At 43.6% G+C, this 16,318-nt stretch overlaps 1 protein-coding gene across 7 annotated transcripts in view; it reads right to left on the minus strand.

Annotated features, from left to right (window-relative positions):
• The window catches only part of rsph10b (radial spoke head 10 homolog B), a 103,692-nt gene that overhangs the window by 56,659 nt on the left and 30,715 nt on the right, over positions 1-16,318 (minus strand). For 5 of the 7 annotated variants that reach the window (XM_068056585.1, XM_068056582.1, XM_068056589.1 and 2 more), the window contains exons 14-18: positions 10,516-10,623; positions 10,017-10,184; positions 6,421-6,495; positions 4,193-4,256; positions 1,560-1,697 (exon numbers count right to left, since the gene is read on the minus strand). In XM_068056585.1, the coding sequence (XP_067912686.1) occupies positions 1,560-1,697; positions 4,193-4,256; positions 6,421-6,495; positions 10,017-10,184; positions 10,516-10,623 (553 nt within the window). Of the gene's footprint in view, positions 1-127; positions 229-1,559; positions 1,698-4,192; positions 4,257-6,420; positions 6,496-10,016; positions 10,185-10,515; positions 10,624-16,318 lie in introns of those variants that run through there. The other 2 variants (XM_068056586.1, XM_068056583.1) reach the window with 2 other exon arrangements.

Here is a 16,318-nt window from a genome sequence, read left to right on the forward strand (position 1 = left end):
TTAAGAGGTTCAAATGACAGTACTGCAAAAGCAAATTTGAACAACTGGCATCACTTGGGCTTTGAGATTTGTTGACCCCTGGTATTATTATAACTTACAATATTTACAGTTTTAAACTTGCATCTAGCTATTGCTCTGAGTCTGGTTGCTTCTGAGCTGGCAGCAGGTGTGTGCACGGGTGGATGTTGATTGTATGCGCTCCACATCCCTCTTGTATAATGCTGTTTGCTATCAAGGATTGTAAGGTTGAAAAGTCATTACTGCAGATTTATCAAGAGGTAAAGGATGGTTGATTCAACACAGTGATTTTGCATTGTTTATTGTCAGACTCTCTCCATTCCATTCAGCTCCTGAAGGCACAGACTCACACAAGCCTACCATCCAATGCACATCAGCAGCCCTCTGGTAACTCAATAGCTGAGTAGCGGGTCAGCCAACTCACTAAAGGCCACTGCTGGGGTCATGGCTCGCTACTAAATCAGGTGATGTACTCACTCATGAAGTCTGTGTGGTTTTTGTGAGGAAAGATATATTGACTTTGGAGGCAGGGTTTACAGTCCAGATTCACTAGAATTATGCCAGGGCTTAAAGAGTTAATTCTGAGGACAGATTGCATAGACGTAGTTTTTATTCCCTTGCGTTTAGAAGGTGAGGGGTGATCTAATCTAATAAAAGATTCAACAGGGATGATACAAATAAATTATTCCCTCCGGTGAAGGAAACCAGAAAAAGGCACTGCAATCTTAAAATTACAGCTAGGCTATTGAGCAGTGAAATCAGGAACCACTTTTGCACACAAAGAATAGTGGAAATCTGAAACTCTATCCCCAAAAGGTTGTGGTTGCTGGAGCCTAATTGAAGCTTTCAAGCCGGAGATCAATGGATTTTTATTAGGCAAGGTTATCAAATAATATGGAACAAAGGGGAGTATAGGGGATATACAGATCAGCCATGATCTAGTTGAATAGCAAAACAGGCTTGAGGGGCTAAATGGCCTCTACTTATTCCAATGTTTCTATTATGCAATCAGCATAAGTTGTAGAAAACAAATCACTCTTGAGAAAGTTGCCAGGAGATACACATCTGTTTAATAACTCGAGGAATGTAGACGAGTATAAAGAGGGAGCAGCATCTTATACTTTTCTACCCTTATACTTTTACTAAAGTTACCAAACTGAGGACAACCAGGTCCAGAATGCAGTGGGACCCTCTTATTGATATTCTCTCCCTGTATTTGGGATGGTGGCTTGAAGCATAAATCTAAGACCTGGAGCAAACCACTATTACTATGAGTGCGACAGACATATTGTATTCTCCCATAGGTGTTTTTAATGACTTTTATGACGGTGCTCCTCACCAGCTTTGCTTTCTTACAGTGCACAGAGGCTTCTCAAGCAGTAGGTTTTGGGCCCTTTGATTTAAGGGTACATATTTCTCCTTTCAATTGCTACTGGAATTTAGGGCCGAAATCCTATCCTAGTGGGGAAGTTCTCTACATTGGAAAGCTGTGCGTAGCAAATATATAAAAAAAACAAGTGTGCAAATGAAACCAGCCTCACCGTGCTCACCTATTTCACTCAGAGGGGTTTCGGACTGCATTTTGCCATCTGTTGTAGGTCCAGATTGCATTGTTTCATTGCTTTGTTCCTCGTCTTTCAGAGTGGTCTTTGTAGAGGTTGTACCACCTTTACTATGATCTGCACAAATCAAAGACAGTTGTTAGGACTTATAAAGGTACTGATGCAACACCTATAAACTTGCACCAATTTCATAAAAACATGAAAATATAAGACATAGGAGCAGGAGTAGGCCATTCGGCCCCTCGACTCTGCTCCACCATTCAATAAGATCATGGTTGATCTTCTATCTCAACGCCATTTTTGCGCCCTATCCCCATATCCCCTGATTCCCTTAGTGCCCTCAGTCTTAAATTTACTCAAAGGCTGAGCATTCAAAGTTCTCTTGGGTACAGAATTCCAAAAATTGCTCATCCCTAATTGCCCTCGAGAAGGTGGTGGTGAGCCACCTTCATAAATACAACTGAGTGGCTTGCTAGGCCATTTCAGAGGGCAGTTCATAGTCAACATTGCTGTGGGTCTGCAGTTACATATAGGCCAAACCAGGTTTCCTTCCCTAAAGGACATCAGTGAAGCAGATGGGTTTGTACCACAATCTGGTAGTTTCAGGGCCACCTTTACTGACGCTGGCGTTTTAATTCCATATTTATTTAATTGAATTTAAATACTCCAGCTGCCGTGGTGGGATTTGAACTCAAGTCTCTGAATCATTAGTGCAAGCCTCTAGATTTCAAATTCAGTAATAGAACCAATATGCCTTTAACATTACACTGGGATTCCCAGTACTTTACCCGAGGAGTGGAAAATGGCAGCATTGCTGCAGTAACAGCAATGGGTGGCGCAGGAGTTCCGAGCCCTTCTGAACATTTCCTTTACTCATGTGAATGAATAGGGCACCCATTTTGAGGGGAGCCCCAAGAAGCTGGAGGTGGCCCACACTCCTACCATCATCCTTAGAGCACAGAGAAGGCTGACACAGTGAGTAGCTGATCTTTCTTTCAGGTTCCCAGCACACTTTCAGGTCCCACTGCCTTCTAACTGCTTTCCAACCCCCAAGGCTGACTGGGATTGAGACTTAACAACAACACACTGTAAAAATTCTTGACAGGGAAAAATTTGCAGGGCTGCTGGGGAAAGAGCCAGTGGGAGTGGTACTAATTGGATAGCTCTTTAAAATGCTGTTGCAGGCGTGATGGGCTGAATGGCCTCTTTCTGTATCATTCTATGATCCTAACTGAAAACCTGGAACAGCTTCAGGCCACCAATACTTTTGGGCTTGTACATGGCATCTATTCAATGGAGATGTAAAAATTGTACCATAAGGCTCATTTGCTGAGCCTAGACAGTCTTAGACCTGCAGGAGCACTCCTGCTTCTACCTGTTTCTCAATAGAAAGCTCTCCCAAGTGATGCGACCGGACCAGTTAAGTCCTGAGGCACATATATTGGACAGAAAGGCCTTGATAGGCGCAATGCAAGTTCTATTTTTCTTTCTTATTTGCTGTGTTGTCCAGTTGACTATCAACATTTAGATTGGAGATCAGCACTGCACCAGGACAAAACCAGGATTGATTTATCTCTTACAACATGCTGAAACAGCCTACTCTGGATCACGTGTAAATAAGAGCACTGAAATAGTGCTAAACAGTTCCTATTTATTAGATCCAAGGATTGTTTCCATGGGAGAATCTGCTGCTTTTTTGTTTCATTACTCAATTAACAACTGTCTGGTGCAATCTGAATAATTGTGAGGCCTCCTACTGTCAATGCGCCGAGCAGCAAACCTGAGACCTTCCAGTTAAAGGTCTGCAAAGGAAACCCGATCGAGCCCGAATGCCGGGCCTGGAAGTGTGACCCGATCCCGACACATGTCGTTGGGTCCCGTCGGGGTCGGGTCAGGTAGCAGGCCTTTACATCAATACATGGGTAAAGGCCTGCTATCCGACCTGACCCTGACGGGACCCGACGACATGTGTCGTGTTCGGGTCGGGTATTTCCCATAAAGGACTATCCAACAGGGCATTGCAGTGCTTTACTTCCAGTCTCCAAGGATCAGTTGCCTATCAACTTCACTAACTGAGCAGGGGAGGAATGGAGCCAATGTTGGGCTACTCCCCCGTACCGCAGTTATTCAACGTACTGCTGAGTTACCAACTGAGCCAGACAAATCTTTTCTGCTTTTATTTTTGTTATATTCATTCATGGGATGTGGGCATCACTGGCTAGGCCGGCATTTATTTCCCATCTCGAATTGCCCTTGAACTGAGTGGCTTGCTAGGCCATTTCAGAGGGCAGTTAAGAGTCAACATTGCTGTGGGTCTGGAGTCACATGTAGGCCAGACCAGGTAAGGACAGCAGATTTCCTTCCCTAAAGGACATCAGTGAACCAGATGGTTTCATGGTCACCATTAGGTTAGCTTTTAATTCCAGATTTTATATTCACTGAATTTAAATTTCACCATCTGCCGTGAACGCATGTCCCCAAAGCATTAGCCAGGGCCTCTGTCCAGTGACATTACCACTCAGCCACTGCCTCCCCTTTATAAAATAACTGCTACAGAAATAAATGCATATTCTGTAATGTGATTGCTACATGCATTCATATATCAAACTTACCCTGATGGGCGGATGATTTCGAAGACTTCTCAGTTGATGAGGCATGTGCTTTAATTTTCTTACGCTAAAACAAATGTAAAAGTTAATTTTTGCTGCATGGCAATAATTGCACTCCCCATCTCCTGAAGACAATGGGGGTCATTTTGACTTCGGGTAATAGTATAAAAAGGGCAATATAATTTCATCTTTCCTATTTTAATTCACATTGACATTTCTTTCCTTCCTACATGCTGCCCCTTGCCAACTTCATCAATACACAAAGGGTTAGATACCAACTCCATCCCTCTCCCTGGCAACAATCTGAGATTAAGCCAGTCTGTTCACAACCTTGGTGGCACATTTGACCTCGAGCCTTCAACCACATATTCGTGCCATCACTAAGACTGCCTCTTTCCACCTCTGTATCATCGCCTGGCTTCGCCCTGTCTCAGTCCATCTGTCTGCATTACCTCTAGACTTGACTATTCCAACGCACTCCTGGCTAGTCCTCCACATTCTACCCTCTGTAAACTTGAGACTATCCAAACTCTGCTGCTTGTGTTTTAACTCGCACCAAGTCCCGGCTCCCGGTCATGCAACATCTTGATTTTAAAATTCTCATCCTTCTTTTCAAATCCCTCCATGGCCCCGCCCCTCTCTATCTCTGTAATCTCCTCCAACCCCACAACCCTCAGATATCTGTAATCCTCACATTCTGGCCTCTTGAGCATCCTTGATTTTAATTGCTCCACCATTGGTGGCTGCGCCTTCAGCTGCCTGGGCCCTAAGCTCTGGAACACCCTCCCTACACTTCTCCAGCTCACTTTCCACCTTTAAGACACTCCTTAAACCTTTGACCAAGCTTTTGGTCATCTGACCTAACATCTCCTTACGTGGCTCAGTGTCATTATCTTCTCCTGTGAAGCACCTTTATTACATTTAAGGCATTATATAAATGTAAGTTGCTGTTGCTATAGCTTCCCCATGCTGACGACACCTAGCCCTACCTCTCCATCATCTCTTGACCCCTCCACTACCTCAGTATTGTCAGACTGCGTTTCTGACATACAGTGTTGGATGAGCCAAAATTCCTCCAGCTAAATATCGGCAAGACTGTAGCCATTATCTTTAGCCCCTGCCACAATTCCATATCCTTGCCACCAATTCAATCCCCACCCTGGCCACTGTTTCAGGCTGAACCAGACTGATTGCAACACAGGCATCCTTATTTGGCCCACTCCTGTTTCCACCCCATATCCTCTCCATCACAAAGACAATCTACTTCCACCTCCATAGCCTCACTCGTCTCCACTCCTACCTCAACCACTGCTGTTGAAACCCTTATCCATGCTTTTGTCACCTCCAGACTCAACTATTGATTGCAATGCTGCCCTGGCTGGCCTCCCATCTTACACCCGCTCATCCAAAATTCTGCTGCCTGTATCATATCCTGCACAAAGTCCTGCTCATCCGTCACCCATGTACTTACTAACCTACATTGGCTCCCAATCTCTCCCACCCAACAGCTTCAGCTTAAAATTCTTATCCTTATTTATATTAAAACCCTTTATGGTCTTGCCCCCTCACCATCTCTGCAACTTTCTCCAGCTCTATAACTCCCACCATAATCCCTCACTCCAAACTCTCCAATCATGTGTCTCTGGCCTCCTGTGTTTTCCCTCCTCCCTTTGCCTCACCATTCGCAACTGTGCCTTCAGCAGTCCACACTTTGGAATTTTCACTACAAAACCCCTCAGCCTCTCTTCCTTTAAGACTCACTTGTTTGACCCTACTGTTTCCTTCTTTGGTTCAGTATCCAATTACTCCCTCACGAACCTGTTAAGCACCTTGGGACATTTGTTTTGTATTTTACAGGTGCTCTGTTGTTGCTATATTTGTATGTTGATATCCAGAACTAGTTTATATTAATTATCAGTCAAGAGTTCCTTCTCTTGATCCTTATCCTGTGGCCTTCCCAACTGGAAAGTGTAATGGATGGGTGTCAGGTGAGGACAAGATCAACAGGATCGAACTCTGGGCTCACACATGCAAGACCAACTTCCAGTGGGCTAGCTGCACCTGTGCAACTGTACCCCGGCAAGGAACTACCATCTCTGGAGGAGAGAGATTGGCAAAGATGCATTAGAAAAAACACCTAATGCTTTACATATAAAATATTGTCCATTCTGCTTGTAAATAAATGAGGTGTGTAGTCATCATGTAAACCTTGATTTCCTTGAAGTACTTACATTAGATTCTCCACGTTTCTTCACGGTGTGTTTTGGGGAATTCGTATCTGCTACAGGTGATTCATGGACAATGATCTGTTGGTTGATTTTTTAAAAATTGTTGAAAAATTTTATTCAGCACTCTTTAACTAAAATAAATATGTAAGTTTTGAAAATCTATGGTATATGGTATCACTGGTAAAAGTATTTTGTCAGAATTCTTGCATTTAGTGCCATAGCGTAAATTACTCATCACTATACTTTATTGAGATAATAGGGCCGTACAGAAGAATAGCTTTGGTCTCCAGCTTTTTGGAATGAGTCATGTACAAAATTCAAACATTAAGACAGACAAAGCTTAAAATTTGCCTCCGAATTTATTTTAAAGCACAATTCACAATTGACAGGACGGTAGGCTACTTGCTATCAGACATTGCCCCGCTCCACCCGAGCTGGGCATTATGAGGCTTTTGAGAGCACTATGACTGACACACACCCGGACCTTCTCTCCAGCAAAATACTGAACTGGATCTCCTGTGTTACAGTGTGATAGGACATCTCAGATTTAAATTCACTGTATGGCAAATAGCCACATCCAACCACTCCAAGGCACACTATCCTAGGCACCTTAATGCTCTATCCATCACAATTTCTAAAGCTTGTCTTGCTAATTTTGAACATACTGGAAATATCTACTCAATATCTTTTGAACGGTGGCTTTCTAGGGCTTTGTGTTGTTTTATTTTCCACAAGCCCTCTTTGAACAATCTTGTATAATGAGGGTTCAGTTGGTTGATCTCTCAACAGACTTGGCTTTTGCACAGTACTAATCGTATTGCCCTAGAGTAAATGGTGCTACTGTTATCAAAAAATGTAACTGTGCTGGAGTAAACCTCAGACTTTTTTATTCTTTCATGGGATTTGGGCCTTGCTGGTAAGACCAGCATTTGCTGCCAAACCCTAAATGCCCTTGAGAAGGTGAGTAAGCATTGGTGCATGTAGTGTTTCTGCAGTTGCATCGGTTGGTATCCTTCAATCTGTGAAAGATGATGGACATTTAGGTGGGGTGTCTTCTCTTGCTCGTGGCTGTGAAGGCCAATCCTTGAGAGGCAAGCTCTGCCAAAAGTACCACACGTGAAGCTGCCAAGTGACGCTGTGAATTGTTGTTTTCGACATTGGAACCTGCTGCCAAGCTGCTGTAGCCACTGGTCACCAGTCCACAGGATGTGACGGCATTTCGCTCTTTGGCTAGCTAGTGAATCCCAGGTGCAATAGTCGACATTTAGGGCCTTCATGTCATGCTTGCAAACTTCCTTGAAGTGGAGCTTTGGGCGCCCCACTGGTTGTCTAGTCTCGGCTACCTCACCATTCTAAAGGTCCTTGGGTATGTGACCGTCTTCCATCCTGTGGATGTGTCCAAACCACCAAAGCCACCTCTGTTTGATTAGTGTCAACACACCTGGACCTGGGAGGACTACCACATTTGTGATTTTGTCTTGCCAGGATATACCCATACAGTGCTGCAGACAGCGAAGATGGAAATTATTGAGCTTCTTTTCATGGTAACTGTAAGTCGCCCATGTTTCACAGCCATACAGCAAGGTGCTGAGAACACAGACCATCAGCTTGGACCTAAGGGTCAGCTTGGTGTTATCCCATGTGCCTTTCACAAGTCGGCCAAAGGTGGTAGCTGTTTTCCTTATGCATGTATTGAGCTCTGCATCACGGGACAGATTGTCTGTCACCGTGGATCCAAGGCAGCAGAATTTGTTAACCACTTCCAGTGGAGTGTTATTTAGTGTGATCAGCCTTGACCCATGACTATGGTTTTCTTGACGCTTATAGTGAAGGAGAACAAGTTACAGGCATGTGAGAGACAGTCCATGAATCTTTGTAGCTGAGTTTCAATGTGAGCGACTAGCGCAGCATCATCAGCGTAGAGGAATTCTCTGATCAGGCCACGCTGTGTTTTTGTCTTCACTTGCAGCCTTGATAGCTTGCACATGGTAAACGTGTGTTCAGCAGAGAATTCGTGCCCACAGAATTATACGTCAGGTCACATCACCAATTTCAGGTGAGTAGGGGACAAAAAACCATTGGAAAGAAAGAAAGGCTTACATTTATATAGCATTTTTCATCACCTCAGGACATCCCAAAGTCAATGAAGTCTTTCCTGAACTGTAATCACTGTTATAATATAGACAACGTGACAGCTAATTTGTACCCAGCAAGCTCCACAAACAGCAATGACCAGATAATTTTTTTGTGTTGTCAGTTGAGGGATAAATATTGGCCAAAACACCGGCAAGAACTCTCCTGCTCTTCATGGAAATACTGCCATGTCATCTTTTACATTTACCTGAGAGGGTAAACAGGGCCTCATTTAAAAACTCATCCGAAAGACGGCAGCTCCAATAGTGCAGCATTCTCTCAGTACCGCACTTGAAGAGTCAGCCTGGATTATGTGCTCGAGTTTCTGGAGTGCTACTTGAGCCCAAGCCTTCTGATTCCAAGGTGAGAAGGTATTTCAGCTGATTGGGGAGACTAGGACTAGGGGGCATAATGTAAAAATTAGAACCAAATCTATCAGGAGTGAGACCAGGAAACACTTCGACACATAAAGGGATCACTTTCGCAAACAGCAAGTGATGCTGGATCAATTGGTAATTTTAAATGAGATTGACAAATTTTTGTTCACTGAAAGGTAATAAGAGACATGGGGCAAAGGTGGGTATATGGAGTTAGGTCACAGATCAGCCATGATATCATTGAATGGTGGGGCTAAAGAGTGGCGAGTTGAAGAGACTTAGCAGTTGGCAGGAAAAAAAGACAGAAGTGCAAGGAGAGAGCCAGCTGTGTAACAGCCCCGACAAACAATTTTATCTGCAGCACCTGTGGAAGAGTCTGTCACTCTAGAATTGGCCTTTACAGTCACTCCAGGCACTGCTCCACAAACCACTGGCCATCTCTAGGCGCTTACCCATTGTCTCTTGAGACAAGGAGGCCAAAGAAGGAGAACAGGCTCGAGGGGCTGAGTGACCTCCTCCTATTCCTATGTTCCTATGAGTGCTTAACTGAGCCATGGCTGACACTAGAATAACAGATATTAGGTTAACAGATCATAATGGACAATTAATAATGCTTCAAAACATTTTAGATCAATGGAGCACAGAGGCACTGAGAAAAATGGTTGGTAAGTAAAAGTCTGGAATCAATAGCAATTGAGGAGAAACTCTTTTTATTTACATACGTTGTTGTGATCTAGAATGCACTGCCTGAAAGAATGGCGGAAGCATATTCAATAGCAATTTTTAAAAGGAGTTGAATAAATATTTAAAGGGAAAAAATTTGCAGGGGTATGGGGAAAGGACAGGCAAGTGGGACAAACTGGATGACTCTTTCAAAGAGCTGGCACAGGCAGAATGGGCCGAATAGTCTCCTTCTATATTGTATCATTCAATGATTCTATGAATTAAATCCCACAGAATTTAATGAGAGGTGAGGTTAAACCTATGGTGAGCGAATTTATCTTTATGAGGAACATGCTCTTACTTAGCTTGCTGCAAAGCAGAACAGTTTGCATTTTAAAAACATAATGTAATCAGTCATTTCATTACCTGCTCTGAAGGTGCTTGGATCACTGGTGCAGACACATCATTTGATATGTGTATTACGTTCACATCAATCGAGGTTCTAGAGGATGCTTCTGAATGCTCAAGCATTTTTTTAGTCACATACAGTGCTGCACACGATAGAAGTGCTTCCAAAAACTCCAAGAAAACCATCTGAATAAAAAGGTTTGCTGCTTAACTTAAACCATCATATAATAAAGCAGTATTACAAAGTTTGCAAAGAATTTGTTGTTTTGAATTTTTCACACCGATTTCAAATAAAGAAAATAAATTGCAGGACAACCCAAAGCCCTTCACAACCAATCAAGATCTGCTGTCAAGTGGTTACTGTTACAATGTAGTCAAACACAGCAGCCAATTTATGCACAGTTAAATATGCTTTATATTAAAACACAGAACCCTTCCAAATGTTAGTTGGTTTTTGTTTCAGGGTCAGAAGGTTATGGATTAAAACCCCAAACTTTTTAATTAAGGCCTACTATACCTCTATGTCCGTGTTATTGTAAGTTCCATCGGACACTGCAGGGTTATCCTCAGATAAGATCTGTACTATACGAGTTGCTGTTAAATTTGTGCTCAATAAATTTAGATCCTGCAATTACAGAATAAAATGATAAACAGGATAATTGCACTTTTAGAAATGTGTAAAAAGCAAGATTATATATAATTTAGTAAACTTTAATTATAAAATATCACATTTTATTTACCATGAAATGTCGCCTCCCAAAGGGACAGGATCAATGACTAGGGTACCTGCTCTTGATTATACAGCAAACCCTGATGCGAAATATATTGGATTAGGCTAGGATTAGGTTTGGCTGTTGAGCTGCATGCCAATACTCACAGTCTCAGCTCACCCGTGAATAAGTCACTTGGACAAGATCCTAGATGTCCAATTCGCACCCAAAAGGTGTCAACACTTTCAGGAGGGGTGGGAGAAAATTGGAAGACCTAATTCCCAGGTTTCCATTATTCTGGGTGCAACTAATACTACATCCCATGGACTTCCAGTGTCAAATAAAATAATATTGAATCCAATTCTCTTCCAATACAACACTTTCTTGTCTCTGCCTACTGGTTTTGAATGCATACAACTGAAACTAAATGAGGCTACACTTATATGGCCTGCTTACATACGTAATTCAGCATGTTCTTCTTCCCCATCTCCCACCAAAATTCTCTTCTTCACTTACTATTGCTGCAGTAGTGCATCTTGTGAGCAATTACCTTTCCTGAGAACATATGCAACTCCTTTGCCTTCTTCCTCTAAGCAAAGTGGAGGATAATCCACTTTGGTCTGGCATCCACAAAAAGGTTATCAGGTTACCATCACACAGACAGTTCAACAGGACTCTTACACCATGCACATAACTATCTGAGAGGGTCATATTAAGGACCTATAGACGTTTGTAATGAAATGAATCTTCTGTTGAGGTAAGATAACTAGGTGAAAAATCAATTCATTATATCACTTACTTCCAGAGGATTTCAAACGGTGCCTTAACCCTCATAAAAAAAGTAAAGCTGCAATTTTATCAACAAAAATATTAAAGTTGCAAATGAAGTGATCCAATGTTGCTCCATACACGTCCGTGGATGTACTTAAAATATTGAACAAGGTTTTATTGTGTTTAATAGCCACATTTTGGGATTTTTGGCATTTCTCTCCAGAAGGAATTTGGGAGAAAAAGTTACTTTCAAACATTATATTTTTAAAGCAAAAGATAGTCACATAAATTTTTAAAAGATGTGGAGAAAATAGGTGGTTAAAATACTAATGGACTAAGCTTTGATGTTGTTTCCCCACAAATTGTAAATAATAAGAGAAAGACTTGGATTCATATAGCACCTTTCATGATCACCAGACGTCTCAATGCGCTTTACAGCAATGAAACTCTTTTGAAGTGGAGTCAAAGTTGTGATGTAGGAAATGCAACAGCCAATTTGCACACAACAAATTCCCACAGACAGCAATATGATAATAACTGGATAACTTGGTTTTAGTGATGTTGATTTTTAGGGATTAAGATTGGCCAGGACTCCAGGGATAGAACAAAGAACAGTAAAGCACAGGAACAGGCCATTCGGCCCTCCAAGCCTGCGTCGATCTTGATACCTGCCTAAACTAAAACCTTCTGCATTTCCGGGGACCGTATCCCTCTATTCCCATCCTATTCATGTATTTGTCAAGATGCCTCTTAAACGTCATTATGGTACCTGCTTCCACCACCTCCCCTGGCAACAAGTTCCAAGCACTCACCACCCTCTGTGTAAAGAACTTGCCTCGCACATCCCCTCTAAATTTTGTCCCTCTCACCTTAAACCTATGTCCCAACGTAACTGACTCTTCCATCCTGGGAAAAAGCTTCTGACTATCCACTCTGTCCATGCCGCTCATAACTTTGTAAACCTCTATCATGTCACCCCTCCACCTCCATCGTTCCAGTGAAAACAATCCGAGTTTATCCAACCTCTCCTCATAGCGAATGCCCTCCAGACCAGGCAACATCCTGGTAAACCTCTTCTGTACCCTCTCTAAAGCCTCCACGTCCTTCTGGTAGTGTGGCGACCAGAATTCCACGCAATATTCTAAGTGTGGCCTAACTAAAGTTCTGTACAGCTGCAGCATGACTTGCCAATTTTTATACCCTATGCCCCGACCGATGAAGGCAAGCATGCCGTATGCCTTCTTGACTACCTCATCCACCTGCGTTGCCACTTTCAGTGACCTGTGGACCTGTACGCCCAGATCTCTCTGCCTGTCAATACTCCTAAGGGTTCTGCCATTTACTGTATACTTCCCACCTGCATTAGATCTTCCAAAATGCATTACCTCACATTTGTCCGGATTAAACTCCATCTGCCATTTCTCCGCCCAAGTCTCCAACCGATCTATATCCTGCTGTATCCTCTGACAATCCTCATCACTATCCGCAACTCCACCAACCTTTGTGTCGTCCGCAAACTTACTAATCAGACCAGCTACATTTTCCTCCAAATCATTTATATATACGACAAAGAGCAAAGGTCCCAGCACTGATCCCTGCGGAACACCACCAGTCACAGCCCTCCATTCAGAAAAGCACCCTTCCACTGCTACCCTCTGTCTTCTATGACCGAGCCAGTTCTGTATCCATCTTGCCAGCTCACCTCTGATCCCGTGTGACTTCACCTTTTGTACCAGTCTGCCATGAGGGACCTTGTCAAAGGCTTTACTGAAGTCCATATAGATAACATCCACTGCCCTTCCTTCATCAATCATCTTTGTCACTTCCTCAAAAAACTCAATCAAATTAGTGAGACATGACCTCCCCTTCACAAAACCATGCTGCCTCTCGCTAATAAGTTCATTTGTTTCCAAATGGGAGTAAATCCTGTCCCGAAGAATCCTCTCTAATAATTTCCCTACCACTGATGTAAGGCTCACCGGCCTATAATTTCCTGGATTATCCTTGCTACCCTTCTTAAACAAAGGAACAACATTGGCTATTCTCCAGTCCTCTGGGACCTCACCTGTAGCCAATGAGGATGCAAAGATTTCTGTCAAGGCCCCAGCAATTTCTCCCCTTGCATCCCTTAGTATTCTGGGGTAGATCCCATCAGGCCCTGGGGACTTATCTACCTTAATGCTTTGCAAGACACCCAACACCTCCTCCTTTTTGATAATGAGTTGACTGAGACTATCTACACTCCCTTCCCATCATCATCTACCAAGTCCTTCTCTTTAGTGAATACTGATACAAAGTACTCATTTAGTACCTCGCCCATTTCCTCTGGCTCCACACATAGATTCTCTTCTCTGTCCTTGAGCGGGCCAACCCTTTCCCTAGTAACCCTCTTGCTCTTTATATATGTATAAAAAGCCTTGGGATTATCCTTAATACTGTTTGCCAATGACTTTTCATGACCCCTTTTAGCCCTCCTGACTCCTTGCTTAAGTTCCTTTCTACTGTCTTTATATTCCTCAAGGGATTCGTCTGTTCCTAGCCTTCCAGCCCTTACGAATGCTTCCTTTTTCTTTTTGACCAGGCTCACAATATCCCGCGTTATCCAAGGTTCCCGAAACTTGCCAAACTTATCCTTCTTCCTCACAGGAACATGCTGGTCCTGGATTCTAATCAACTGACATTTGAAAGACTCCCACATGTCAGATGGGGATAACCCCCCTGTTCTTCTGCAAAACAGTGCTGTGGGATCTTTTACATCCACCTGTGAGAGCAGATGAAGCCTCAGTTTGATGTCTCGTCTGAAAGACAGCACCTCCGATAGTGTAGCACTCCCTCAGTGCATCAGTCTAGATTTTAATGTTCAAGTCTCTGAAGTGGAACTTAAACCCACAACCTTCTGACTCAGAGGTGAGAGTTCTACCAACCGAGCCAGGACTGGCAATAAGCAAATTGTTAGCCTTTCCCAGCAGTTGATAAACACCTCTTTGCCCATTGTGTTGGGAGGTCTCTGGTCCCTTCTGGCTGTGAACACAATATGACAACATAGAGAAGGAGACACAGGCAGTCAGCCATCAATGGCTGTGAACCCATCGGAGTTATTTTGCTTAAGACCAGCCAACCAATGTGGGAAGTATGATGCATTTATTATTTTGTATTATTACCAAAGACAAGTTGTACTGATTGAAATAAATGACTGATCGTAACTGCTACTCTGTATGTTCACTTATTGTGAAATACAGAATCACAGAATCGTTACAGTGCAGAAGGAGGCCATTCAGCCCATTGTGTCCGCACCGGCTCTTCGAAACAGCAACTCCCTCAGTTCCATTCCCCTGCCTTCTCCCCATAACACTGCACATTCTTCCTTTTCATATAACTGTCTAATTCCCTTTTGAATACTTCAATTGAACCTGCCTCCACCACGTTCTCAGGCAGCGCATTCCAGACTTTAACTACTTGCTGCGTGAAGAAGTATTTCCTCATGTCACTTTTGCTTCTCTTACCAAATACTTTAAATCTGTGCCCTCTGGTCTCGATCCTTTCACAAGTGGGAACAGTTTCTCTCTATCTACTCTGTCCTGACCTCTCATGATTTTGAACACCTCTATCAAATCCCCTCTCAGCCTTCTCTTCTCCAAGGAAAACAGTCCGAACTTCTCCAATCTATTTTCATAACTGAAATTCCTCATCCCTGGAACCATTCTCGTGAATCTTTTCTGTACTCTCTCCAATGCCCTCACGTCTTTCCTCAAGATAAATCTTTTTTTTTTCTTTTTGGGCCTCATTATCTCGAGAGGCAATGGATACGCGCCTGGAGGTGGTCAGTGGTTTGTGAAGCAGCGCCTGGAGTGGCTATAAAGGCCAATTCTAGAGTGGCAGGCTTTTCCACAGGTGCTGCAGAGAAATTTGTTTGTCGGGGCTGTTGCACAGTTGGCTCTCCCCTTGCGCCTCTGTCTTTTTTCCTGCCAACTACTAAGTCTCTTCGACTCGCCACATTTTAGCCCCGTCTTTATGGCTGCCCGCCAGCTCTGGCGAACGCTGGCAACTGACTCCCACGACTTGTGATCAATGTCACAGGATTTTATGTCGCGTTTGCAGACGTCTTTATAGCGGAGACATGGACGGCCAGTGGGTCTGATACCAGTGGCGAGCTCGCTGTACAATGTGTCTTTGGGGATCCTGCCATCTTCCATGCGGCTCATATGGCCAAGCCATCTCAAGCGCCGCTGACTCAGTAGTGTGTACAAGCTGGGGATGTTGGCCGCCTCGAGGACTTCTGTGTTGGAGATACGGTCCTGCCACCTGATGCCAAGTATTCTCCGGAGGCAGCGAAGATGGAATGAATTGAGACGTCGCTCTTGGCTGACATACGTTGTCCAGGCCTCGCTGCCATACAGCAAGGTACTGAGGACACAGGCCTGATACACTCGGACCTTTGTGTTCCGTGTCAGTGCGCCATTTTCCCACACTCTCTTGGCCAGTCTGGACATAGCAGTGGAAGCCTTTCCCATGCGCTTGTTGATTTCTGCATCTAGAGACAGGTTACTGGTGATAGTTGAGCCTAGGTAGGTGAACTCTTGAACCACTTCCAGAGCGTGGTCGCCAATATTGATGGATGGAGCATTTCTGACATCCTGCCCCATGATGTTTGTTTTCTTGAGGCTGATGGTTAGGCCAAATTCATTGCAGGCAGCCGCAAACCTGTCGATGAGACTCTGCAGGCACTCTTCAGTGTGAGATGTTAAAGCAGCATCGTCAGCAAAGAGGAGTTCCCTGATGAGGACTTTCCGTACTTTGGACTGGGCTCTTAGACGGGCAAGGTTGAACAACCTGCTCCCT

This window comes from Heterodontus francisci, chromosome 24 (genome assembly GCF_036365525.1).
Source record: "Heterodontus francisci isolate sHetFra1 chromosome 24, sHetFra1.hap1, whole genome shotgun sequence".
Lineage (NCBI taxonomy): Eukaryota > Metazoa > Chordata > Chondrichthyes > Heterodontiformes > Heterodontidae > Heterodontus > Heterodontus francisci.